The 27,376-nt window shown below is 41.8% G+C and overlaps 1 protein-coding gene across 1 annotated transcript; it reads left to right on the top strand.

Moving 5' to 3' along the window:
* Positions 1–10,696: 10,696 nt before the first annotated feature.
* On the top strand, positions 10,697–20,184 carry LOC311499073 (voltage-dependent calcium channel gamma-4 subunit-like; the record flags this gene model as incomplete). Its single annotated transcript, XM_084559913.1, has 4 exons — positions 10,697–10,919; positions 17,007–17,090; positions 18,923–19,063; positions 19,391–20,184. 4 exons carry the CDS (start codon positions 10,697–10,699, stop codon positions 19,945–19,947), a joined length of 1,005 nt encoding a protein of 334 aa, XP_084416039.1. The 3' UTR covers positions 19,948–20,184.
* Positions 20,185–27,376: the final 7,192 nt, after the last annotated feature.

Raw genomic sequence — 27,376 nt, 5'->3', positions numbered from 1 at the left:
ATTTCATTTACTGATCAAGTCTAATTTAAGTTTGTCAACGACTGCCTGCTGCTGAAAATAAAAATAATCTGCACTAGGAGTAAAATGCTTTGTGAACAATTGCGCGTAATCACATGAGCAGTCAGACCCCATTAAAGTATCTTTCCCCTGAAACAGTGATTAGGTCAGATCTGTGTCATGTAAAGTTTAGACCCAGTGCCAGTGTGAGCCTACTCTGACTGGGTGAGCTGGCACCCATCCATCTGGGTGAATGAGAGGTAATGGGGCTATCAGCAGAATGGAAACAGCTAATCTGCTCCATGTAGTGATGTGCCCACAAACTGATCGAGCAGTTGCATGTATTGAACCGATAAGCTGGCACGTCCCCACATTGATTACCCCCCAAAAGTGAAACCATTTGCTGTAAATTTCACTGCTGGGGAAGAAATGAATACGCATTTTGTGGCACAAGAACAAGAGCCATCTCTGTTCTCTGTATAATTCAAGAAAATTCGTTGTTTAGTTCAAGTCATTCTTCTGAACTTCTTCAGATATCAGCTGACGGCTCAGAGGTGGCCCGGTGCCTTTTGACAACAGCTCCATCTAGTGTGGTGTTTGTGAAGATACACAACTTCTATGTAATATGTGACTAAAAAGCAAGTGAGGGAAGGGAATTAACCCATAAGAACCCAGACCCATTTTTCTTCAAGGGAAAATTATGCTGGATATAAAACAGAGCAGGTGGATCACCTAGAACATATTTCTGATGTTATTTTGGAAAAATACCACCTAGTGGCCAAGATCTGTAAAGTGACATATATGTCACATCAGGCGTTTAAAGGAAATTTATTATAGATTTTATATGTTATTTGAAAATAAATCCACTTAGCAGTTTCTTCTTTAGAAACACAGAGTTGCCATTTTATTTGCATTTCCACAATATAAATCAAAATGACTTATTTTCTAATAAGGTTTAGCCACAAATTCATTCATTTTCTATACCCGGTTATTCCTGTTAAGGGTCGCGGGGGTCTGCTGGAGTCTATCCCAGCTGTCATCGGGCGAGAGGCAAGGGTACACCCTGGACAGGTCGCCAGTCCATCGCAGGGCTAACACAAAGACAGACAACCATTCACACTCACACCTACGGCCAATTTAGAATCACCAATTAACCTAATGAGCATGTCATTCGACAGTGGGAGGAAGCCGGAGAGAACCCACGCAGACACAGGGAGAACATGCAATCTCCACACAGAAAGGCCAGCCGGCCAATGGATTCGAACTGGTGACCTTCTCGCTGTGAGGCATCAGTGCTAACCACCTCGCCACTGTGCCGCCCTTAGCCACAAATTATTATTCAAATTTGATTTGCAGCACAAAAACGTCAACCTGAACAATAAAACAATAAAACAGCCTCATATTAGAGGTATTTTCAACAGTGGCTTTGTTTCAGTGGCTTTTGGACACCAAGTAGTTTACAGTCACGGCGGTAGATCAGCCATGCATTGACTTGGCCTAGCATGATGGTTTGCCAGAACAGGTAGAGATACCACTTCCGTGACCTCATGTGGTACTTGTACCTTGCGACGCATGCATCATGGAGGTCTACTCCACCCATGAATGCTCATCAATGGAGTTGTACTCCTCTGGTGTGATTTCCAGGCATTGTTTGCGAAACATATCAAGTCATGGGCGGATCTTCCAACACTAGTCCTGTACATGCTTGTTTGGCGAGTCAGTGTTGTCAGTGAAATGTAAAGATGCCAACACTGAACTGGTTTTTCTTATGCATACTACAATATAAAAAAAAGAGACACTGCCTTAGGCAGATGGGTCCCTCCATATGAGCTGGGTTCTGCTCAAAGTTTCTTCCTGTTAAAAGGGAGTTTTTCCTGCCACCGTCGCCTTCAGGCTGCTCTGGGGGTTTCAGGCCGGGTTTTTATAAAGCGTCTTGAGACGATTTGTATTGTTATTGACGCTATATAAATAAAATTGAATTGAACTGAATTGAATTGAACCAGGGTCAGCATAGTTTAATAAAAACTGTTTGTGTGTTTGTTTGTCCATCTATTTACCAAGAAAAGTGTTTCCACTATAGAGAAGGTGCACTTTTGGGACTGATGTGCACCTTCTGACGTGTCATTATACATCTTATAATTTATTTAACTTGACATTATACTTTCAAATGAACCACTGATACAATCAGTTAATACAAATTAACTGATTGAGCTTAATTATTTGAGCAAATCATTGCCATTTTTCTTATTGTGACAAATACGTCACATGGCATTTTCCACAGCAATTTTTATGTTAAAGGCCTGATGTGACACATATGTCACAGCGATTTTTCTAAACTTACTACGCATAAATTTGTGCAAGTAATGTGGTCAGAACAGTTTAAAAGTGATCATGGACTTGTTATTAAAGGATTACAACTGTTACATGGGTTGAAACTTACCTTTACTGTCCAAAAAGAGATTTTAAAAATTAGCTAGCTCTCTCCCAAGTGCTAACCAGGTATGCCACCATTTTGGAAGTGATGTCATGAGGACAACAATTCACATACTGTCACATGACTTTGCCAGGATGTTAAGTGGATGTCACTCTGGGACTTCATGAGTTACATTCAAGAAAAAAGCTCTATCTGGAACTTTCCAGAGTATTTACAGGATGTGTGACACCTGTGTCACCGTGGGTCCTTATGGGTTAAAAGATGTCTTTTATAAAAATAAATAAATAAATAAAAGACAGGGCACTGTAAACTAAGAAACACAAAACTACAGCACACCACATTTGACCACACATTATTTCAGTCCCATATTTGGTTAACTATCAATGTATTCTAAATATGCAACATTGTGAAAGCTATGTATTGGGACTGTCCTTGTATAAGTCTAAATATGAATCAGAAAGTTTTCTTAAATATAGGTTGTAACACTCAGTTTGAACACTTTTACCCATAAAGGCTCTTTTTTACGTAGTAATATGTACGAGATAGTGTGGGAGGGGAAATGACTGTTTCTAGATTCATTTGGGAACTGCACCCAAATGAGACTATGGTTCCATCTAGTGGAAATATATGTTTCATATTTCAAACGCTTTTAGCCTCTGAATTCAAACTGAGGTACCACAGGACAAGATGTCCATTGGTCGTTCTCCAAACTGCCTGCTATGTTTTTGTTCTGATTTGATTCACTTTGTGATTGTAATGAGAGACACAGAGTACTAAAATAAAGAGGAACAGAACGCACAGTCACTTTAAAAACGGTTAACAAAAATGAACATACATGATTGTGAGGCATGCATACACATACATGCATACTTAATGAAATCCTGTTCTTTACTCCTGCATGTGTGATGCAAAACTGATGCAGTGGTACCATGTTATAATAATGATATATTAGTTTGGAAATTGTCTCGGAGAAAAATCTTACAAAACCAAAAACAACATAATAACACCTAAGGGTGAAACAGTGCCAAAAAAAAAGAAGTGGGTTTGCTGCCTTAATTTGGAAGCTGATACTTGAAAACTTAAATTAAATAAAGGCCAAACAACTCTTGGATCCATTCTGTGAGGGATGTAGCTAACAAGCACCAAACGCACACATCTCGAACCTGCTCGCATTTATTATCTTTCACAGACTGGCACAAAAAATAAATCACTGATCCTGAGAATGGGTCAGCGTGTCGCCCACTGTGGAATATGTCACTGAAGTTTGGTTACTCATTAAAACTGAAGAGAGGGAGATAGAAAGCATGGCGTGAAACATGAAGTGAAAACTTTGGAGAGCTTTCAGCAGCACAGTGTGTGTATACATGTTAAGGAATATGCTGACAATGAAGTAGGATATTGTTATATGATTCCTTGGAGTAACTGAGTCAAGATAATAAGGACTTTCATGTTAGACTCAGAGACACTTTGTCTTTGTTGAGTATTTTTTAGCCATGTCCTGGCTTTATTGGAGAGTGTGCAGTAAAGAAAGGAGAAGAAATGTAATAAAAGAGAGATGAGGCATGTAACAAAGGTCTCCAGTCTGAGTTTAGCTGGGGATGTAGTGCTTCATGGTTGATTCCCCCTTGGCCTCAGACCTCCAACAAAGACTTGTCCAAGCAAATACACGGAACAGCTTTTCCTCACTGTTCACTCTCCTTACACTGAGGGACAAAAACAGAGGCCTAAACACATCTGAGCGTTCCCGTCCTCCAACGATGCTTTACTGTTTGACTTACCTGCTCGGCTGATCAGACAAAACAACACAATTGTCAAGTCAGTTACTGACAAAGCGGCTTCACTTGGATATTAAGCTGCTGTGGCTTCCTGAAACATTCAAAGAGAATATCCTGCTTTTAATCTAAACTAATGTGTTGCAGTCAGATTCAAAGCCTGATTGGAGTCGAGGGAATTGAAAATTTGTCTTTGAAGATCGGCCCTTCAGCGTGCGCCACCCCACTGGAAATCAGTGAGCCACCCGTCGCTTACTGCCACTGACCTCAGGGAGCAGGACTCTGACAAGTGAGCAGGCACGGTGGACAGGTGGTCCTCACTGAAGGACCTGGAATCACTAAGGGGCTGAATGCCTCAGTGCTGAGTTTACTGTGTGCTCAAAGAGTAGTAAAAATAGAGAAAGCAAAAAAAAAAAAGTATGATTCCAGCTTGTTTCATTTGGCTTGGCAGTGAAATATGCATCTATAAACTGGAAGTAGTCGGTATTAAAGCAGCCTGTCTTTCTAGTTTGGGTAAATACTTGTTTATTTGTACAGTCTGGGAAACATTTCATTCATTCTGGCTATTTCTCCCATCAGTTATGATTGTTCTACTGACCAAGTTAATGGCTGAGTTCTCAGATCACACTGACACAGACAAAAACAGGGTCAGAAAGTGTGTGTTTGCACAATCTGTCTACGAGTTGGCTGTTTTATACCTTTTTACAAACTGTGCCTAACCTGACTTTGCAGTTACAGGTTTTATTTTCTCAGCAATTACTTGTTATTGTACGATCATAACTGAGGAAGGAACATGGTCAGAACTGTTAAGATAGGAAATACAAAGTGATAAATTGGATTTTTCTCTTTAAGGTCCTGAGAAAAACAGGACAATTGCTGGTGTAAACCACAGCTTGTCTTAGCACAGCGAGTCTCTGGCAGCCCGAGGGCTTAGTCTGTGTTTGCTTTCTTTTAGCCCAATCTCATATGCTCTTTATCACTCTCTTCTGCTCCCGGCACTGTCTGCTCACACAGCGCCTTGTGTGACTTCAGCAGGCAGCATCCGTGCGCTTGCTTTGCCTCATCTCAACAAAAACACAGGCAGCAGGACAGGGGACTGGCCACGTTATATTTTCACCCTCACTCATCGAGTACAGGCTCATAATCAGCATTTTGTCTGAAGTAAATGTTCATGTAATAAAAGATATTCAGCCTAGAAATATGTGATCCTATAGTGAATTATGGAAAATGCTCCATTTAAAAATGCTCTGTAATTATTTTTACTGATTACTTGGAGTTGTTGTTGCTGTCAACTGGAGCTATCACAAGCACTGAGTGATATCACTGACACACACCTTCAGTTTTTTTTTTTTGTTTTTTAATTATGCACTCTTTAATAATTAAACCTTTTTTTCAATTCAGTAATTATGTACAACACAGTGTGTTACATTTATGAAAATGTGGTTGACATTTATAAACCACTGGGGTTTATAGGATTAGGTTTACTGCAACAGTTTTGAATATTAAGTTGATATTTTTATTATTTGTGGCAAACTTGTCCACTGCATTAGAATGTACTGTAGTTTAAGGAAAAAACAAATTTACACAAAATGGCAAGATAGACTACGCAAAATGCTAAGTAAGTGATATAAATACAGACAAATCTAGATAGTAAAAAAGTATAAACACTAATAAGTGGAGAAGCACTAAAAGGGGGCTTGACCCAGGGAGCACGAGAAGCCTCTAGAGCATCACATAATAACAAGCTACGTGAGAATATTTGTGAAAAACATTTCAAAGCTGCACTGATTACTGTGTTTTCAAAGATTAAACAACTCATTTAGAGCCTCTCTTGTTGTACGTTTAGCCTCAGAAGTTTTCTATGAATTGGAGCTGAATTTTTACCACACATCTCAGCTGGTATATCTCTCCATGGCATATTTGTAGTTTTAATGTTCCCTCTCGGCACAATGGTGTGGTGGTTAGTGCTGACGCCTCACAGCAAGAAGTTTCCAGGTTCCAATCCAGGCCGATTGGGGCCTTTCTGTGTGGAGTTTGCATGTTCTCCCTGTGTCTGTGTGGGTTCTCTCCGGGTACTCCAGCTTCCTCCCACCATCCAAAGACATGCTGGTTAGGTTAACTGGTGATTCTAAATTGGCCGTAGGTGTGAGTGTGAATGGTTGTCTGTCTCTCTATGTTAGCGCTGTGATAGACTGGAGACCTGTCCAGGGTGTACCCCGCCTCTCGCCCAATGACAGCTGGGATAGGCTCCAGCAGACCCCGCGACCCTTCACAGGACAAGTGGTTACAGAAGATGAATGAACGAAGATGTTCCCTCTCTTCTTGCCTCTGACGATCTTTCACCCCAATCTTACTTGGACCCACTTCCATTCATTTGCCTTTCTAAAGGAACAAAATCCAAAAGCCTCTGCCTTCACCCTACAATTTTGCCAAAATCAGTCTGAATTTTGACTAAATCATTTCAAAGGAAATAAACCAATTACTTCCTTGATACAGCATCTAATTTTAGTCGATGGCTCTGGCACATAATAATCTGCACCAAGCAGCCGCCCCGCTTCGGTTTCACTGGATAGACCAGGCTGCGACAGCTAGTCAAAACTGCATGTGAAAGTGAAAAGAAAAATCATTTAGAACACCTCTTCAACACTTAAAGTGCCGTACTTGTAAGCCGAGTTCAGAAAGGTCACAGAAAGGTCTCTCTTGACACAGGCCCAGACCTGCATAGAAGGAAGAAAGAAAAGGAAACTGGCAGAGGAGACCTCAATTACCAGAATAAAATGGCAAGCTGTGCCAGCGCTCTCTCAAGTTAAGCAGGGACAATGGAGGATCTGGAAAGTGGAGAGAGAGAAAGACGTGAACTTGAAAAGAACTTTGGAACAAGTTGATGATGAGAATTAAATTCATTATCAGTGGCCCCTGTGTGCTCTTGTTACCACAGCAACTTTAGCGAGGCTAGCTGAAAAGGCCACATGGCCATTGTTCTAAGAAACAGAAGCACTCAGACACATCTTGCTGGGATGCGAAAATAGCCCGAGGACAATTCACTCGGAAGGCAAACCACGCGGGGCATGCGCAGGGAAGAATCACAGACACACAAACTAAGATGAAGTGGGCCACAATTGCTGGAAAACCAGACGGTCTCTGTGTGTCATGGTGAAACAGGAGATCGCTGCACTGACACAGAGCCCCAGCTACAAACAGCCCACGGCTTTAAGTGATGACACGGTCCTAGACTTTATGAGTCTCCTTTCAATTAGCAGCATGAGTTTGTGGTTGTGGCCAATATCCATGACTTACGTTTGTACTTTATGAGCTGCATGATCTTGCAAACAGACCGTTTCAGCTTCTGTAAGACCTCAGCAATGGCAACAGCCGCGGCCAAAAGTTTTGAGAATGACACAAGTATTGGTTTTCACAAAGTTTGCCGCTTCCATGTTTTTAGATCTTTCTGTCAGATGTTACTATGGCATACTGAAGTATAATTACAGGCATTTCATAAGTGTCAAAGGCTTTTTATACAGAGTCAATATTTGCAGTGTTGACGCTTCTTCTTCATAACCTCTGCAATTCGCCCTGGTATGCTGTCAGTTAACTTCTGGACCACATCCCTACTGAGGGCAGCCCATTGTTTCATAATCAGTGCTTGGAGTTTGTCAGAATTTCTGGGTTTTTGTTTGTCCACCTGCCTCTTGAGGATTGACAAGTTCTCAGTGGGATTAAGGTCTGGGGAGTTTCCTGGCAATGGATCCAAAATTTCAATGTTTTGTTCCCCGAGCCACTTAGTTATCACTCTTTCCTTATGGCAAGTTGTTCCATCACACTGGAAAAGGCATTGTTCATCACCAAACTGTTCTTGGATGGTTGGGAGAAGTTGCTCTCTGAGGACGTTTTGGTACCATTCTTTATTCACTCCCTTGGCTGAGAAGCAACCCCACACATGAATGGTCTCAGGATGCGTTACTGTTGGCATGACACAGGACTGGTGGCGCTCAGCTTTTCTTCTCCGGAGAATCTTTTTCCCAGATCCCCCAAACAATCATCAGAGATCAGGGATTCATCAGAGAAAATGACTTTACCCCAGTCCTCAGCAGTCCAATGTCCCTGTACCTTTTGCAGAATATCAGTCTGTCCCTGATGTTTTTCCTGGAGAGAAGTGGCTTCTTTGCTGCCCTTCATGACACCAGGCCATCCTCCATAAGTCTTCGCCTCACTGCGTGTGTGCGTGCCATCACACCTGCCTGCTGCCATTCCTGACCAAGCTCTGCACTGGTGGTGCCCCGATCCTGCAACTGAAGCAACTGTAGGAGACAGTCCTGGCGCGGAAGTCTTCTTCACAACAACTGAACTTCTCTGCTTGAAGTTCTTGATGAACCCATAAATGGTTGATTTAGATGCAATCTTACTAGCAGCAATATCCTTCCCTGTGAAGCCCTTTATGTGCAAAGCAATGATGACTGCACGTGTTTCCCTGCAGGTAACCATGGTTAACAGAGGAAGAACAATGATTTCAAGCACCACCCTCCTTTTAAAGCTTCCAGTTTGTCATTCTAAGTCAATCAGCCTTGTCCTCGTCAGCACCCTCACCTGTGTTAACCAGAGAACCACTGACATGATTATGGTAAAGATGGCCTTTGCAATGAATTGCAATACATCTGATCACTCGACTATGCAAATCGCCTTCATAAAAATTAAGGCGTCAGACTTTGTGAAAATTAATATTTCTGTCATTCTTAAAACTTTTGGCCACAGCTGTACATCCAGACCTTCACCAGATAGTTATATTATACCATTTTTCCTTGACTCACTCTGAAAGTCAAAGATGAGGCAGCATCTGTCCAAATAGATGAAAAGAACAACAGTTGGTGGTTGCCTTTCACATATTCTATAACGGTATTAAAACTGTCAGAGCTTAAATTTTCTGTTTGCTGATGCAATCTGAAACCTCCCATCTCTCCCTACGCCTGTCTGCTCACCAGCTGTGATCTCCACACTTTCACCCTTTTGTCAAGACGACTGAACTCCAGTAGATCCGCTCCGGTTCCGTTAACTAACATGACAGCCCAAAATGAGCACGTTTTTATAGGTAAAAAGTCAAACCAATTCTCTTCTGTATCCTCACCGCTTCTCTGCGAGCTCCTTTTTTTTTGTTTTTTGTCCAAACTCTTCATCATATTCTAATCTCACTATTCCTCCCACGCCTGACTTTCCTTTTTTCTTCACTCTATCTTTTAACCCTCACTTTCCTGTCCTACTTCCAGCATCTCCTTCCACACACACACACACACACACACACACATTCAGACCCGAACACAGACTCTGTGCAGTCTTTCTACTCTCTTCGCAGGGGCCAGGAAATGACTCAGAAGCTGGGGCCATAGAAAGGGCCCCTGTTAAAAGATGGGGCAGCAGAGAAGCAGCATGGACCAAACTCTGCAGACCCTGCTTTTGTTCTCTGTCAGTGTGAAAAGGGGAGATGGCTCCCCAACTGCAAGCAGCCAAGGGCTTAAAGTGACAGGCTCAGCCCCTAATGCAGATTTTATAAGACTGACTCTCTTATGGCCAACATTTACATCTCACTTTTCTACTTGTATTAGCTGCTGATCTTGCAGCTACATTGCTCCAACTTCAAAGTTGTTTTCATGTTGTTGTTTTTTTAAGAAACATTTCATCTGCGATGATCCTTCCTGCTTTAAAGTTACTGGTGCAGCAGCTCAGATGAAATCTCTCTCATCTCCACTCCGCTGCCAGTGGTGGCGTTTTATCTTTTTCTTGGTTTCTAGATGTTTTTGAAAACATTTAAATCCCTGCAGCATGCATGTTTACAGCATATGTTCTCTTTTTATATGATGGCTGTTGCATTTTTTTTTTTTTGTGGACTTTATTATTTCTTTCTTTCTTTTTTTGCACAAACGAACTGCAAAATCCATTTCCCTCCCAGAATGTTGCGAAATGCTGCTGCTGCTGCTGTATATGCTGGTGTCACTGATCTTTTCTTCTTCCAACAGCTGTTATCATCGCCGTTTCCAATTGGCTGCAGACGCGGAAGGTGTGGTCTGGATCAACGACGCTGCATCCATTGTCACACCGTCTAGTTTAATGTTGGACAGTAAACTGTAAAGAAGCCATAACCGCTTGTGCTCGACATGTTTTAAACGTCATTACATTTTTTCTTTTTTCTTTTGGGAGTTCAGGGAATGTGTTTCCATCTGTTTTTTTTTTTCTTCTTCTTATTTCCACCTGTAGCAGGATTGAGGACATGACCAACCTACTCAAAAACTGAAACCAGCTGCGCGATCGTTCCAGCTCCGCAACTTGGTTTGAACTTTCGGAGGAAAAGGAAGCGCTAAGCAGGCAGTGTGAGGATCGATACTTTGATGGCAGCGACACCCGAGCGCTTCTTCCTGCCATGACCACTGGCGCCGTGCGCTCCTCGCCGTGTGCTCCTCGCCGTGTGCGTAAGCTGCTGTGTGGGTTCCTCGCATTATGAGACGCCATGGCATGGTGTGACCGAGGGGTTCAGACTTTGCTGGCCGTCGTGGGGGCCTTCGCCGCCTTTAGCCTCATGACCATCGCCATCGGCACCGACTACTGGCTTTACTCCCGGGCGTACATCTGCAACGCCACCAATGTCACCACCGAAGAGAGCCAGATGCAAACCAAGAAAGTCAGAGGCGACCTGACGCACTCCGGGCTGTGGAGGATCTGCTGCATAGAAGGTAAAATAAAGTCGAACAAGTTGGTGTCTTTAAGTTTACGAACTTTTTCTGTTTTATACCTCAAGGGTGTATTTTGTCCAGCGTTGTTCCAGCTGATCTTATTGTGATTGTCTTTATGATGAGGAGGAGACAGTCCCCTCAGTGAGATGGATGACAGGTCCATTACACATTCTGTCAGTGGAATAAACCTCTAGGAACTCCGAGTGAAAACAACAGAATCGTTTCTGCAAAAAGTGTATGAGAATTTGCAAAAAATATATATGTGTGTTTGTGAGGTAAAAATACGCAGGAATTATAGAAATCGCCTAAGTGTTCGTGGTCGTCAGTTCTGTTGTTGGGTGCAATGAAATGAAAGAGTTTAAGGTATTTTTTTATAACACAAATTGGAGGGAACATGCTGCGTAGTGTGCGCAGAGGTGGAGTTTCGTGTGCGTAATGAATCGTTTACATTCGTTTTCCTTTAAAAATATTTCTTTTAATTATTTACAACGTTATAGAATCTAAAAAATAAATAAATAAAAACAAGACAAAGCAATGATCAAATCCAGTATGGACGCTTGGTTAAACATGAAATCAATTTTGCATGTACAGTTATGATCTAAGGTTTCTCAATTACGCGACATGGCTGGGAACTCCTTTCACAAAATGAGGTTCTAATAAGTTTCAGCTACAGAAGGGCTGGTTCAGCAAAGGGACCGGCTTGTTGGTTCAGGAGATTTCGTCGTTTTCTCAGCTGGTCCGCAGCTTTCCCATGATCCCCAGCAAACACGCGCGAGGAGTTTGGGGGCTGGGCTTGCTATGATGGGAGAACAGGTCGTTATTGTTTGAACACCACTGTGAGCGACTGAGTCACTGAAAGGAAACAAGATGACTTCCCTCATCTCTGTCTGCCGCGGAGCTGTCCTCTGCCGTTGGTGCTGAAATCCACACTTTGATTGATACGTATGCGCCTCTTTTCACTGACAAACGTTTTCATCCTGTAAAGAAGTTTATTTTGCAGCACAAATCACATTCAGGGGGACAAATCTCTGCACGCTGTTGCTGAACTTTTGCCCTTTTCTTTATGATTAAAGGTTTACAGATTACATTTGTCCATCTCATTCCATGTTTGGACAGGCCCATTCAAGGATTACAGCCAAACACATGTTGCAGTTGCAGCCACTCAAGTAAAATCCAACAGTTTAAGATAAGATAGGACTTTATTTATCCCCGTGGGGAAATTAAGCTGTTACAGCGTCAGGGAACAACAGAGCCAAATACAAAAAAATAGAATAAGGCAAAACAAATGAAACTACATAAAAGTAAATGTGTTAAAGGTGCAAAAAATATTTACACATATCAGGTTTATCGTAGCCAAACCAGCTACTACTGGTGAAAAACCAACTAATGTCAATGGAAGGTTGAAGTGGGAGGAGGCTGAATGGACATAATGTGGATTTTCCTGATTGTATTCATGTATCAATAAATAATAATCATATCAGACCAAAAAACAAGGTATGGAAAAACATAATTTCCTTATTGATCACAGACAGTTGATCCTCTAATTGTTTTCACATATTTACATCTAAACACATGTGTTTTCCTGTGTTTCCATATGGACCTAGGAGTCTGTGCTAATGGATACAGCCATTATAGAGCTCTGAGTCGCTCCAGGCTCCAAATCTGCTCTGTTACTTCTTCTTTACTGGAATTTCACGTGAAAAAAAAAAAAAGACATTGCTATTTATGGATTTCCTGTAATGTTAATCAAAAGACACATCCCCACTTTCTCTCTCTCTCTCTCTCTCTCTCTCTCTCTCTCTCTCTCTCTCTCTCACTCACTCTTTCTCTCGCTTCTTAAGAGTCTTCAGCAGGAGTGAGATGGCGTGCACTCTGTTCTTAAACATCTGTGATATTTCTCACCATCCTCTCCTTCCAGGGTGTCACATATGAAGCTAAAACTGAGTAACACACTCTCTGTTGCTCTATTTCTCTCTCCTACACTCCCTCTCTCATGCCCCTTTGCTTCACTGTCTTCAATGTTAGTGGCATCCACTCAAAGACTATACTATTCAAAATTTTTGTGACTTATAGGCAACTTCAGTTCAACTTCTTTTGCTGTATTTGTTGTGCAAATAAAAATAAAATACTAATTTATTCTTTCAGTTCCTGACAACCTTGTGCACATTGTCTCTTGTTTGTTTAGGGTCACATCTTTCGCAGTCAGTTACCAACAATTTTATTAGTTAAAATGAGCAGCACAAACGAGCAGCACAAACAGCAACTAAGCCTTGGCAGATGTTGGTTAACCCTGCAGGTGAAATCCCATCACTTGTCTCTATGTGCTAAACAGACAACTGTATGATTGCAATGTCTTGTAGAAGAAAACGGAGGTGCACTGAAGGTGGAAAACAAACTTTTAAAGGGAACAAAGTGAAGTCTTGCTCTGCAGCCAGTCATGCTGAAACACAACAACAACTCTCACTTAAGGCGCTGGTCCCTGATTTCCGACCACGCTGGAAAGGCGCTGAAAGACTTCAGGCAAACATATGAACCTGCACTAAATGATAATATTTTCTCTATGGGTGTTTCTTGAGTGTCTCTGCACCACCAAGGCTAATTTCTGTTTTTGTGTGTGTGTGCATTTTAAGTTTGTGTGTATGCGTGAGTGTGTGTCTCATGCTTCGACTCTGTGTGTGTGTGTGGGGTGTGTGTGTGTGTGTGTGTGTGTGTGTGTGTGTGTGTGTGATTGCGTTGGCCTGGAGAATGCATTAGTGAGATGTCAAAGGCGTCCTCTGAGAAGCGGAGCTAGAAATGTGATTCTGGGTTGCTGGGGGGAGGTTGCTATGGTGAAGCTATGCTGAGTAATAAAAGATGGGCTCCGGTCTCTCAGACAGATGGGCTCTGGGGAGATACCTCCCCTCTCCCCCCTCTCTCTCTCTCTCTCTCTCTCTCTCTCCCTCTCCCTCTATCTTTCTTTCATCATTCCCCCTAATATTTTCTCATTGGCCTTGTGTATCACGTATTGATTCATTTTACTGTGACATCCTCTCATCATATTTATTTACTCTACTGCTTTTCCTAGATTCCTAGATCGGTAATCCACTTACACCCAGACACCCAAAACAATGTTGCACAGTGATTATGTTTCTGTATCGATCCTAAACGTGCGCTTGGTGCATAAAAGCTCAAAAGGATTCAGAAAAGGAAAACATTTTAGATTGGGGAAATTGTACTGTTGAGCATTGAGACATGATCGTGCTAAGAGTGTTGATAAAAGAAAGATAGAGCATCAGTGTTGAAAGGTGAGATAACAGGCTCAGTCTGTGCTGTTGAGCATGTTTCATAACTTTATCTCTTTGTATTCTCTTTCTCAACAGCCTCAGGCATTAACCATCCAAATTAAAAATTAAATAGATACACGCAAACAGAGAATTGTGCGCCTTTGGCTACAAAGACATGAAAAACACAAAATACAAATCCTGCTTGTGTTTTGCTTGCACGTATTGTGTCACGTTGTTAGCGTTATTGTAGAGGAACAAACAGCGGATGGATTTCCTACCCAATAAAACCTTTCTATCCGAAAATGTGTAACTCACCCAAATGAGCTGTCTGTCACAAAATGCCATGTCGCCGGGGAATGCATAAAGGCACTCCATTCAGGGCCAGCAGAAGCAGCCAGTGATTGCAGCTAATCAGCCAATGCTCACTACTGGCTACACTCACCATTAAGGGTGCACACAAGCCACTTCCTTCACTGGAAGTCCAGTTTTCAGGATTTGCCACAATGTTGACAGTGAGCAACAGAAGGACTGAACGTCCAGTTCACTGAGTTCAGTGCTCCTTGTGAGGATATCAACAAACTGAATACAAGCCCCTTTCCACTGTAAAAGATAAACATAGCTAATTGTTTCTGCATTGGTTACATCAAGGTTTGGTAGCTTGGGGCCTACTACTTCCTTAACTTTTCTGGCACCTTACTTCACACAGCGCATTATCATCCAGAAATATCACAGCACTGCTCAATAAACAGAGAACACTAGGTGCACTGGTAAAAACTAGGGATGGCTCGATCCAACTTTTTCATGTCCGATACCGATACCGATATTGCAATTTGGAGTATCTGCCGATACCGATATCAATCCGATACCTTCTTTTCTCCTCTGTTAAGTTGTTTATGATACATATAGTTTGTATAGATGTACTTTGCTTAATATGGACATCTAAAAACACCATGGTCAAACTGTGCAACAAATATTCTGCTCCCCTCAGGGGAGAAATAAAATAGCCCACAATGTGCCTCAAGCCATAAGCTCTTTATTTAAACTTCAAATCAGTGCAAACTGCAAACTTGAATGTTTCTTCTTTCACATGTAACCTCTGGGGTTGAACTGTATGTAAAACACCCATATCAAACTAGATATAGAATGGACTTAGTTCCAATGTTCCATTGAAGACTATAGGACAGGGGTGTCCACACTTCTTTGGCTTGCGAGCTACTTTTGACCAAGTCAAAGTGATCTACCTATCCTAAGTCATATTGATTGTTGCTACAGTGTTAAAAGCTCTATCCATCTTTGTTTTTATCTTTATCAAGAAAAATTGGTGCACTGCACCTGTAGAAAAATAGCGCTGTCTCTTTAAGAAAGACGGTAGTCTTGAGTTGTTGTGGTTGAAGTTGTGCGTGGCTGTGGATGTGTGCCGCTGAACTGAGGGCATGTTGCAAATATAAAGTAAAAATAAATAAAGATGAACGTTTGTCTTGCTGTTTGTTTTGGAGGTGCAACAGTTAGTTGTTAAGCCAGACTAACATCTAAAACATTTTATTTTTTCCAATGGCACGCGATCTACCCGCACCGGTCGATCGCGATCACGTAATGGGCACCCCTGCTAAGTGACTGCTAACTTTAAATAACTGTCACCAACACTTGCGTCCAGTGCTGCTGCCACCCCTTGAGACACTCGCGTTGCACAAGTTGCATTCGGCTGTTTTACTTTTCTCTTCCTTGCATGCAAAGTAACTCCACACAGCTGACATGATAAGAGCGCTAGGCTAATTCACTGTCACGATGTTCTGTTTACACACGCTTGCAGCTGCTCTCTGTTTACGGCATGTCGCGCAAAGTTAAGTTGAGCATTTGGGTATCGGATCGGACGGGCTATAGTTATTTTTTCCGATAGCCTATTCGATCCTGAAATTTTGACCAATTTCGGGCCGATACCGATCCTAAGTAACGGATCGAGCCATCCCTAGTAAAAACTGCAAATGACTTCTGATTGCTCAGGAGAAAACATGTAAAACAAACAAGTTTACACTTCATTGTCACACTCTCAGATCACTTTAAGACTTCAAGCAAGCCTACTCATTAGTTAGCATAGTATTTCATACCCACTCTGATGTTTTCAAGACATGTTCAACTAGGAGACATGGTTTGGTCTGTGTTTTTTTCTCTCCACTGAAAGAGCACGACCTTATCTTAGAGACCTTTATTATTTATAAGAATATCCAAGTGTTGATGTGATGCTATATTATTTCATGTGTCTGTTCCCAGCTCGGTCTACTTCGCATTGACAATTTCATACACATGATACAAACACATCCCAAGGTGTGTTTGTGGATGTCTAACACATCTCCACAGCAACCGGCACAGTAACAAAGACAGAAATGACAGGATGTGGCAGCAAAATCAGGAGTCACACTTTTAATTCAAAGTCGAACCTTTCAATATTCATAATCCTCCAATGTTTTATTCTCTTAAAAGCGGAGGGAAGATTTTCTCAGTGAAGAGACTGGGTCTTTGAATTGAAGGTGCCCGAGGGCTTGAGAACATCAGAACATCAGAACCTCAGCAGTCTGCCATCAAATGCTTTCTGACACGGTTAGAGGTGAAAACAGGACATTTCAGCATGAACTGGCAACGCGAGACTGGTTTTAACTTATTTGTCTCAGGTTCATACAAGTTGGTGTCTTGCTCCCTTCTGTCTTAGAGGCTCTCGTGTCAAACTTCACGGTGAATACATAATGGTTTCCTTCAGCTGTTGTCATTTCCCAGATTGTTACCGCCATAAGTCACATTCCCACTCAGCGTGCTTTTGGCTCCTCTGCAGGTATCAACAAAGGCAGCTGTTTTCGGATCAATCATTTTCCAGAGGATAACGACTACGATACAGACAGCTCCGAGTACATCTTACGTAAGTCAATGCAACCTCTTCATCTTCAAACACTTCAGCCCTTAATCTCTCTCCTTTTTCCTGAGCGGTGATGGAGTTATCACAAGGCTACTTAATGTGTCATGACACCTCTAGCCCGTCCCTATAAAAACCCTGATGTCATGACAGTAATTGGGGCATTGGAGATAATGAAGTGTGTTGTGTGCTGAGTAATAGGGCTTGCCTAAAACAGGGCAGACATTACCCACTTAAGAGCACGTTTAACATTTGACCAACGCATTTTAACAGAGACGCTGGTAAGAAAAAAAAAAACATTTTGAGTCGCTGCACTGAGAGTTGTCTGAACACGGTGGGTTGTCTAGGTTATTACAGTTCAATCATGTTGCTTAAGGCTTCAGATCAGCCGCACTCATGTCATATTTTGTGCCTAGTTTGACGTCCCAAGGCAACTGTCCCCGTGTTGTCTGTATTGATGATCTTCAACTTGAGCAGGAAGATTAAACTCTGCGCTCACTTGGTTAGTCTCACAGAAAGTCAGCAACATCCGCTAATCAGGCTTCAGTATCCAAGGAAACAGTTATCGGTTCGATGTGAGGGAGCTTTTGCTTTTCATGCACTCCCTTTATTCACCTATGGCAGAGCTACAATGTGTCATTGCTATTGGAGTTGTCAGTATTCATGATATTCATGACATCTATATTGTGTATTCAACCTTCACCACTCCTGCCCTGTGTGCTTTTTCATCTAACTTCAGTTTGGTACAACAACTCTAAATATATTTGTACCTTTAATATAATCTATATTTTGCGTAGTTTTTCCCTGTTTTCTTCTTCTTCTTCTTCTATCTTACTGTTTGCCATCCAATTAACATTTTTAACATCCAACTTCCCCTTGGGGATCAATAAAGATTTAACTTATCTTACAAAAACATGTTAGTTGTGCATACTGTATTACAGAACCTGCTCGTTAAAACATATTATAATTTCCCATTAAAATCAAAAACAAATAATTATAATATTAATCAAATCAAATACTTTAAGAGGCAACCACAGAAAGTTCTCTGACATATTTGGAAGTAAAGTAGTGATGGAGGTGCATTTAGTTTGCTGCAGTCTACAAGCTCACCACTAGATGTCACTAAACCCTGTATGCTGGTCCTTTAAAAGATTTGCTTATGACAGATTTTTGTGAAGCAGATACACCAAGAAACTTGTCATTTATTTTACAGGTGAAAAACTTGTGGTGGATAATGTACTTTTGTTTCGTATCTTTGTCAGTTGCACACCGCCGTTTTCATCCATACCTCCAGGGTCACCATTGCCAGGCTGTCCGTGAATCGGTCCGTCCATCACTTCAGTCCAGACTGTAATATCTTGATAACTATTGGATGGATTGCTATGACATTTTGTCCAGACATCCATGCCCTCTAGACCATTAATCTTAGTTTGGTCATCCTCCGGTGACCTTTCCTTCTGTGGCCACCAGCTGGTCCAAAGGCTTATGTATTCTATGAAACATCTAGTTGTCAGATGTTGATATTCCCAGTGTCCCAGATGTGATGATGCGAGCTGTGACTTTGCCTCTAGCAACATCATCAGAAAATGTTGTCCAGTACTGTGGTTTTTGAGCAAACACTGTATATGCAGAGCTCATTTAGACATTCTAATTAGCATCGGTTTTACTTTGTAGACACTCAGTCTTGTTGTTGCTCATTAGCCAGCACATCTGTGATAAAATGGCACTGTCTTCTAACATTGTCCAGTCTGTTATCCATTGAGCTCTCCTGCACAGTCTTTATCTAACATTTTTAATTTGTATCGTCACGCTTCCCTGTCTCTTTCTTGTGTGAGCAGGTATAGTACGTGCATCCAGCCTATTCCCAATTCTCAGCACCATCCTTCTGATGTTGGGAGGCCTGTGTGTCGGGGTTGGACGCATCTACAGCAGCAAGAACACCATCCTGCTCAGTGCAGGCATCCTGTTTGTGGCTGCAGGTAGGACGATACTGGCAATACACTGTACATTGTAGATTAACAAACAAATAGATTTGGAGCAGTGCAACAGACTGAAAAAATGAGAAAGATATTAACAGAAGATTACTTTTTGGTGTTTGTGATACAGATAATTCTTAGTTATTTCCTTTTAAAAGCAAACCTTTCCTTGTGAAAGAAATGTTTTGATAAACCAAACACTGCTGAAGAAAAGTGCACCTTCCACACACATTTCCACACACAGTGACAGAAGGGACAGTGGTAAGATTAAAGTGTCTATCTTCACTCCTCTCCTTCCTTCTTTCCTTCTCTTGTCTCTCCTCTCTTCAGGCCTGAGCAACATCATTGGCATCATTGTCTACATCTCCAGCAACGCCGGAGACCCCAGCGACAAGAAAGACGAGGACAAGAAGAACCACTACAACTACGGCTGGTCCTTCTACTTCGGGGCACTCTCCTTCATCGTGGCTGAGTCAGTGGGCGTTCTCGCGGTCAACATTTATATTGAGAAAAACAAAGAGACGCGCTACAAAGCCAAGCGCGACTTCATCAAAACCACCTCATCCTCTTCGCCATACTCTCGCATACCAAGTTACCGCTACCGACGACGGCGTTCGCGCTCCAGTTCGAGGTCAACTGACCCGTCCCGTGAGCCCTCCCCGGTGGGAAGGAAGATCGGTGGAGGAAGCGGAGGCGCAGGAGGATTGGGGATGGGCTTGCCTATGGGGGATATATCCCTGTACGCCCTCAGCAGAGACCCTTTGAAGGGCGGAAGTGGTACTGCAGGGCCGTACAGCCCTGAGAGGGACTCTGGGTTTTTACAAGTCCACAACTGCTACCAGAAAGATGTGAAAGACGGAGTGAACAGGAGGACCACGCCGGTATGAGGTCAGGAGTGCATTGCTGTGTAAAACACTAAGCTTGATGGAGCACATTAGATGTTGTACTGGTGATGAGAAAGGACCATTTGTCCCCAGGACTGTTCAGGCCTTCCAGTGGCAAAGGCCGGACAATTTTCAGACATCCCTCTGTGATAGAAAATTGCCTCTTCCATTTAGTGGGCGAGAAAAACTTATATCAGATAACTTTTTATGATGTGTCTCTTATTGTAAAAAAAAAAGTGGTTGCAGGAATTTTGTAGCAATATTTGAAGAATTTTAAATATGATACTACTATTTGAAAAGTACTTTTGTTCTCGCACAAACCCTGAAAGATGTCGTGGTTGTGCCAATATTAGGTATTCACGTATTCATTTGCCTAGTGAAAGGATGAACCTTTTATAGATTAAATACTTAGATTGTTGGAATGATAGCGTTGGTGTTTTTCTTCTGCAGTGTTTTGGAAACTGTCTCACTTGCTGACTGAACTTGTTTTAACCTGAGACAAAAAAAAAAATGCTTGTCTCCAAAGTGATTTGCTAAAATGAATTGATTTGTGTGATTGTTTGTTATCAGAGTATTGTTGTATCATATTTGTATCTTGACACGAACGGTGCTAACTTCTGTACACCTTTAATAATCTGACGCCTTCTCGACCCCCGTTTAAATATCGTGTCCCTATAAGCTTTCTCAAGTTTGTGTGTGAGTCCTGTGTTAAATATGTGTGTGTGTTTCAGTATGCAAGTGTGTGTTATGGCTCTGAAACACTGCCACACTATGAAAGCCGTGGAGTCAGGGGGGTCTGAGGACTAGTTTGGGGGATCTGTAGCTAAAGAAGCAGCTCTGGGACCGTGAGGTCACTGGTTCAGACTCCTCTGTGTCCATGGATGAGGTGCCTTGAGCAAGCAACTTAAACCCCTCCAAACTGCTCGTAGGGCAGCCCACTACTCTGCTCAAGTGTGCTCACTTGGATGCAGAGAACTAATTCCTTGTATGTGTGTACATATGTACATCGTAAATTATGCAGATTAAAAAGATTCATACTAGGAATATGGATTTCTGTGTTTATATATACATATATATGAACTAAAATGCCACATTCCAGTATGCTGCGTGGTGTATCAGTGTAAACATAAACTGTACAGGCCCTGTGTCATCTTTTGCTCTCCATTCCCTCAGGGACGATGTATGGAACCAATGAGCTCCTAAGCCAGACAGACTGTTACAGTTGGTGTGTTGTAAAAGCGGAGGTGAGATCATGCTGTGCGTTGCCGTTAATTAACATGACTCTTGTTCCTGCATTCACTGCCTTTGTGTTCGGAGGATTTTTGTCTTAAGCAGGCTTCTGATCATGCTGCAAGAAAATACAACTGTAAGCCCTTGCAGATTCATGTTAAAGTATTTCTGTATGCTGACTGCTTCATATCAATGAGATGTGATTGGAAAATGAATAAATATTTTAAAGGAATCGACCGAAACAATAAATGTTTTTGTGTCAGGATGTCGTTGTGTGACTTTGTTTTCCAACTTTTGTGCGAAGGACATTGCAAAAATCTGCCTCATGACGGCTGCCGCTGTATATACTCTCTCTTTTTTAGCTTGATAGTCAAGGAAAAACACACTTGTTCTAAAAGAACTTGGGTCAGTGAATGACATAAAATCATTCTGGACATTTATCATGGATTAGTAGAAGAGTAACTACTTCCTAAAGTGTCAGAAAATAGGCGCTTATTATTGGTTATAAGCCCCCATCTTGCTTCTTAAAATATAAATCAACAATTTCTGAACAAATTATGTCATAAATAATCAGTTTACTATTGAAAAATACAGCAACTCTCCAAACTCTCAAAGGACAATTTATTATTCCAACCAATTAAATACTCAATTAATCACTGTACTGTTTACACTCAGAAACAGACTCCGCGTCTGAACTGCTATGCTAACAGGGGCAAATTTTCAAACTAACAGCTTGTGGTTCGATGCAAAATATGATCTGGGAACTGGTCCGATGAGGCGACGCGCCGCTGTTTTTCACAGCCTTTGCCTCTGCTCATCGAGGAAGTATTTAGGTAATGGCGCAGGCTTGATGGTCCTGTTATGTTCCGCTATGAAGCTGCGTGGCAGACAGTCAGGCAACCACGGGGTGTTAAAGGAAATCGGCATCAGCCAACTTAATGCTCGACTGAACTAACAGGCTCCCAAATGCTCATCCAGACTTGGAGAAGCTTGTCTCCCTGTCTGCAAACAAAAGCCGGGGCGAAGTGTGCGTCGAGTGCAAGTGCAAGTTCAAATTACTCATTCTTGGTGTGCTACACGCTTGGCTGCCTTATATGTCAGCGTCATGGTTTGTTTCCCAGTAGAATATTTCTAGCAGAAGTCGGAATTGATTTAATTTGGTTGTTGATTTGTGAATCATCAGTGTCCCGGTGGTTGCCATGTGTGTTTAAACCTACAGAGCCATGAGAGGGCATTCAGTCTACTCCCAGCTATAGATGCCATTCAAGTCACTGAGCTTGACAAGGGGATACCTTGAATTAGAATGGACTTATTTCCATTCTGCATGTGTGTGGTGTATCTTTGTTAGGCCAAGCCAGTTTGATGACCTCGTTTCCCATTCCAGCCTTGAATCTGAGCAATTCTTCTTCACCCCCAAGTCTGCCCATCACTCAAGCTCTTAAGCCCTGTGAATTTGAGTACCATGGACCCTCACTGATATTTTCAACCACAATAAAGCTGCGCCCCCCCTCCCACTCCCCCCTGTTGTGTGCCAGTGAGATATCTTCCCCAGTAATTGAGAGGAAAATGGCAGGGTCACCCCTCCATGCAGTCACAGGACCAGCCATCGTGCTTGTTAGTATCGGTAGCTCACTGTGCAGGACAGATGAAGTAATACTTTGGGCTCTCGGGTCATCTTTGGAACAGCAGAAGACACAAAAGTTCATATACTCTTGCTATCTTTATATTGAACTGGAACACACAGAATTGCATAATAAAGCATCTACAGCCAGCAATGGTTTATTTTAGCTGGAAAAGCAGTTGGTCAGTCATACTTGTAATAATTTATTTCAGGTCTAAATCTGGAAGACATTTATTTTGAATCATTTTAATCAGCTGACTGACTGTGAACATGTCATTCTAATATAAAATTTAGCTTTATTTTAAGTCTTAAGTCTTTTTCTTTAAGACGCCAGGATTTCAATGTACACAGATAATGTAATAAAAATATACAGGGGAATCAGCGGCACATGTTAAATATAATACATTTAATGTCATGTGATCACCAAACTCCTTGTTAACACAGTGTGTACTGTACTTTGAGGTTGCAGAACCAATCTGGAAGTCAGATGTTGATCTTCCTCTCCAAGATCCCATCTCCAAGCGCCTTCTCTCTCCTCCCAAGTTTCTTTTTGAAAATGTAAAATGGCTGACATTTTCCCCAACAGGGGGGGCTCGATTCCAAGCTCCCCGTTGATATTGCTTCCATACTGTCGATTGAGGAACCACAGGCATCCATTAGGATGACATCTGTCACTGCGCTAAGACCGGTTTGAGCCAGCAGCAGTTGGAGCTTAACCCTTTTCATCTGCTATGACACATGGAAAAGATCATGATGGTTTAGCATAACACAGCCAGTTATTTATCTGATGTCAAAATAAACACCAGTCAATAACTGTGACTAAGAGCTGATTAACCCCTTAATTAAGATTTAAGTCAAAATAATAAGAGGGAAAGTGAAAATGTTGCAGATATAGTTACAGAAGTGAAACAGAGAGATTTTTGATTTGCTGCAATCTTTAACCCTCTATTGTTTGAGCATAGTATTTTACGTTTTGGTGAAATAATAAAACATAACAACAATATATAATTCACTGATCATCCACAACATTATGACCACTGACAGGAGAAGTGAATAACATTGATCATCTTGTGACAGTTCAATGTTCTGCTGGGAAACATTTGGACCTGGCATTCATGTGGATGTTACTTAGACATGTACCACCCACCTAGACCAGACCAGGCACCCCCACCCCATAGCAATGACACTCCTTGATGGAAGCAGCCATCCCCAGCAGGATGCAGCCTGACACACACACACACACACAAAAACAGTTTAGGAACAACTAAAAAAAAACATGAAGAACAGCATAAGGTGTTGACCTGGCCTCCAAATTCACTAGATTCCAAACTGATCAAGTATCTGTGGGATGATCCACAGAGGCCCCTCCCCTCAACCCATAGGACCCAAAGGCCCCCACTAAAAATTATAATTCTGTTGCCAGACACCACAGGACACCCTCAGAAGGCCCATGTCCATTCTCTGATGAGTCACAACTGTTCTGGAGACACAAGGGAGACCTACACAATATTAGGTCATAATGTTATGCCTGATCGGTGTATGTTCACTTTGGTTTGAAGAGGATCTGTCAAGGAGTTGCTCACATATTGCATCCGTAAGAACTGGCTGGAGATACGTACTGTAAGTTACGCGGATGATGGACCTAGAGTTCAGGAACCTGGAAATCACATGTGACGGATATTGTGAGTTTTGGTGTATGTCAAAAGAATACGTTCGGATGGATGGGATGATCAAAGAATAGCCATAGCAGCAAACCACACACAGACGACTTTAGTGTAGTGTGCTGTGTCCATCCCATTCAAACAGAGATACAGTGCATAAAACATATTAACATGCTAGTCTGTGAATACATTACAGCTCTAGATAAATATTGGTATTTTCCAACCTCCTCAAAGTGGTAAATTTTAAGCATTCCACTTTAATGTTGCAGAAATGTAATTTTTGCTAAATGAGGCAGTCACACACCAGAACCCTCTGAAGTGCCTTTGTTCATTTTATTACACCATCATAGTCAAACAAACAACATTTTCTGAGTGGCGACCTGTTGCTCTCATCTATAAAGTTGTCTTATTAAAATATACAAAACAAAATTGTTCCAAATCCTCTGTCAAAGAGCAGTAACACATTTAGGGATTGCAATCAATGTTTTATTGTTTTTTGGTCTTTGTTTTTATCACTGCCTCAAATTTTGATGGAAAGGGACAAATGATCCATATTGTTTTCCAGGCTTCCATCAGACAAAAAAAAACTGAATGTGCCTCTAAATTACTACACCACCAAATTATAAATCCCACGTTGCTGCACACATTGGGGACTGTAGTGTTTATAACTGACGTCTCACTGGTGTGCGAGTCTAAAGACAGACTGGTCCTCTTTAACTACTAGAGGCAAACAAGATTGCTTTTTGGTCAGCTGAAACCAAAGTGATCGATGGCTCACTTGAGCAAAACATTAGGACTTATTCGTGTGACTGAGAAGCAGTCATGATAAGCCACATAATCAATGTAGGCCTGTGTTCTCTGCGAGTACAATCAATGGGATTTAGTGGTTCAGGTCCTGTCCACACCATTAGTCCACAGGATGAGGTTATTTCCCTTGGACAATATTTAAGGAGCCTCGCCTGAGGACTCACAGCTCCAGGGAGCTTCTCTAGATGCAACAGAGTCAAAGGTCGGAGCAGCTAATGTCTGTGAGGTCAGGTGCTGTTGCTGTTTTAAAAGTCATCGTGTCGGTGCCATCAATCTGAACAATGGTGAGGACTGGACTGGTTAAAGGTTCACACTTTAGTATTCCATGGAAGATTACAACTCAGGAAAATGGTGCACAAAAAGACTGTTTATCACTTCTACACATATACAATCAAGATAATTACAGTTTGGACTAAACTGATCAGTTTATACTGAAATATTTTCTAAAGTTGAATCATAATGCTCTTGTGTCTTATTATATATATTCCTTAAATAACAGAAGAACTGAATGAAGAAAAACACCAATTACCATCATAAATATCAAGCATACATGGTACACTTGTAAATGATATAAACACATTATCTTAGCCAACCACCTAGAATGTTTTATCACCACATGTGTCAATAAGATCAGAGTTACTGAGCTGAAACACACTAATCTCTGGTAGGGGTATTATATTTTAATAGACGTTAGTAAGCATTTATAAATTCAATTCAATTCAATTTTATTTATATAGCGTCAATAACAATACAAATCGTCTCAAGACGCTTTACAAAAACCCGGCCTGAAACCCCCAGAGCAAGCCTGAAGGCAACGGTGGCAAGGAAAAACTCCCTTTTAACAGGAAGAAACCTCAAGCAGAACCCAGCTCATATGGAGGGACCCATCTGCCTAAGGCCAGCCGGGTACAGACAGAAGAAAGAGAGAAGAGAACAGCAAAGAGAGAAGAGAAGAGAACAGCAAGATAAACATACATCTGTCATAGATACACATATCTGACTAAAGTGTACATGTGGAATCTTATGATACAAACTGATGATGTTACATGACAGTTTGAAAATGTAAGAGGAATCATAGGCAGGTTGGAGAATTGTTCATTCAGGTAGGAGTGGATAACTTCAGGATTCCATGAAGACTAGGCAGGCTGATGAGACCACGACAACAGATGTAGTATAGAGCTCCACAGGAAACACACCACTCCAGGCCAGAGATACTCACAAGAAGAGGGGGGAAGGGGGGGAAGGGGGGGGAAGGGGGGTGGGACACACACAGCAGTAAACATACTACATAGTAATAGCACAGAATTGTATGACTAGTAGTATATAGGAAATTAGAGGGCAAGAGCTCTGTGCCAGAGAAAAGAAAGTGGAGGATGCGAGAGAGGAGAGAGAAGAAAGAAGGAGGACATGTGTTTGGTGCATCGTCCCCCAGCAGCCTAGACCTATAGCAGCATAACTAAGGGATGGTTTAGTCCAGCCCTAACTATAAGCCTGATCAAAAAGGAAAGTCTTAAGCCTGACCTTAAAAATAGAGAGAGTGTCTGCCTCCCGAACCCAAACTGGGAGCTGGTTCCATAGGAGAGGAGCCTGATAGCTGAAAGCTCTACCTCCCATTCTACTTTTTGAAATTCTAGGAACCACAAGTAGGCCTGCACTTTCAGACCGAAGTGATCTGCTGGGATGATATGGTACAATAAGGTCTTTAAGATACGATGGAGCTAGGCCTTTAAGGGCCTTGTATGTAAGGAGGAGGATTTTAAATTCTATTCTAGACTTTAAAGGGAGCCAGTGAAGAGAAGCTAAAACTGGAGTAATATGATCTCTCTTGCTAATTCCTGTCAATGCTCTTGCTGCGGCATTTTGAATCAACTGGAGGCTTTTTAAAGAGCTATTTGGACAGCCAGACAGTAATGAATTACAATAATCCAGTCTGGACGACACAAATGCATGAACTAGTTTTTCAGCATCACTCTGAGACAGGATGTTCCTAATTTTGACGATATTACGCAGGTGAAAGAAGGCAGTCCTGGTCACTTGCTTTATGTGACATTTAAAGGACATATCCTCATCAAATATAACACCAAGGTTTTTTACAGTAGTACTGGAGGCCAAG

This window comes from Chelon labrosus (assembly GCF_963514085.1).
Source record: "Chelon labrosus genome assembly, chromosome: 2".
Lineage (NCBI taxonomy): Eukaryota > Metazoa > Chordata > Actinopteri > Mugiliformes > Mugilidae > Chelon > Chelon labrosus.
Note: the sequence above shows the minus strand (reverse complement) of the source record. Positions and strands in the feature narration are given on the sequence as shown.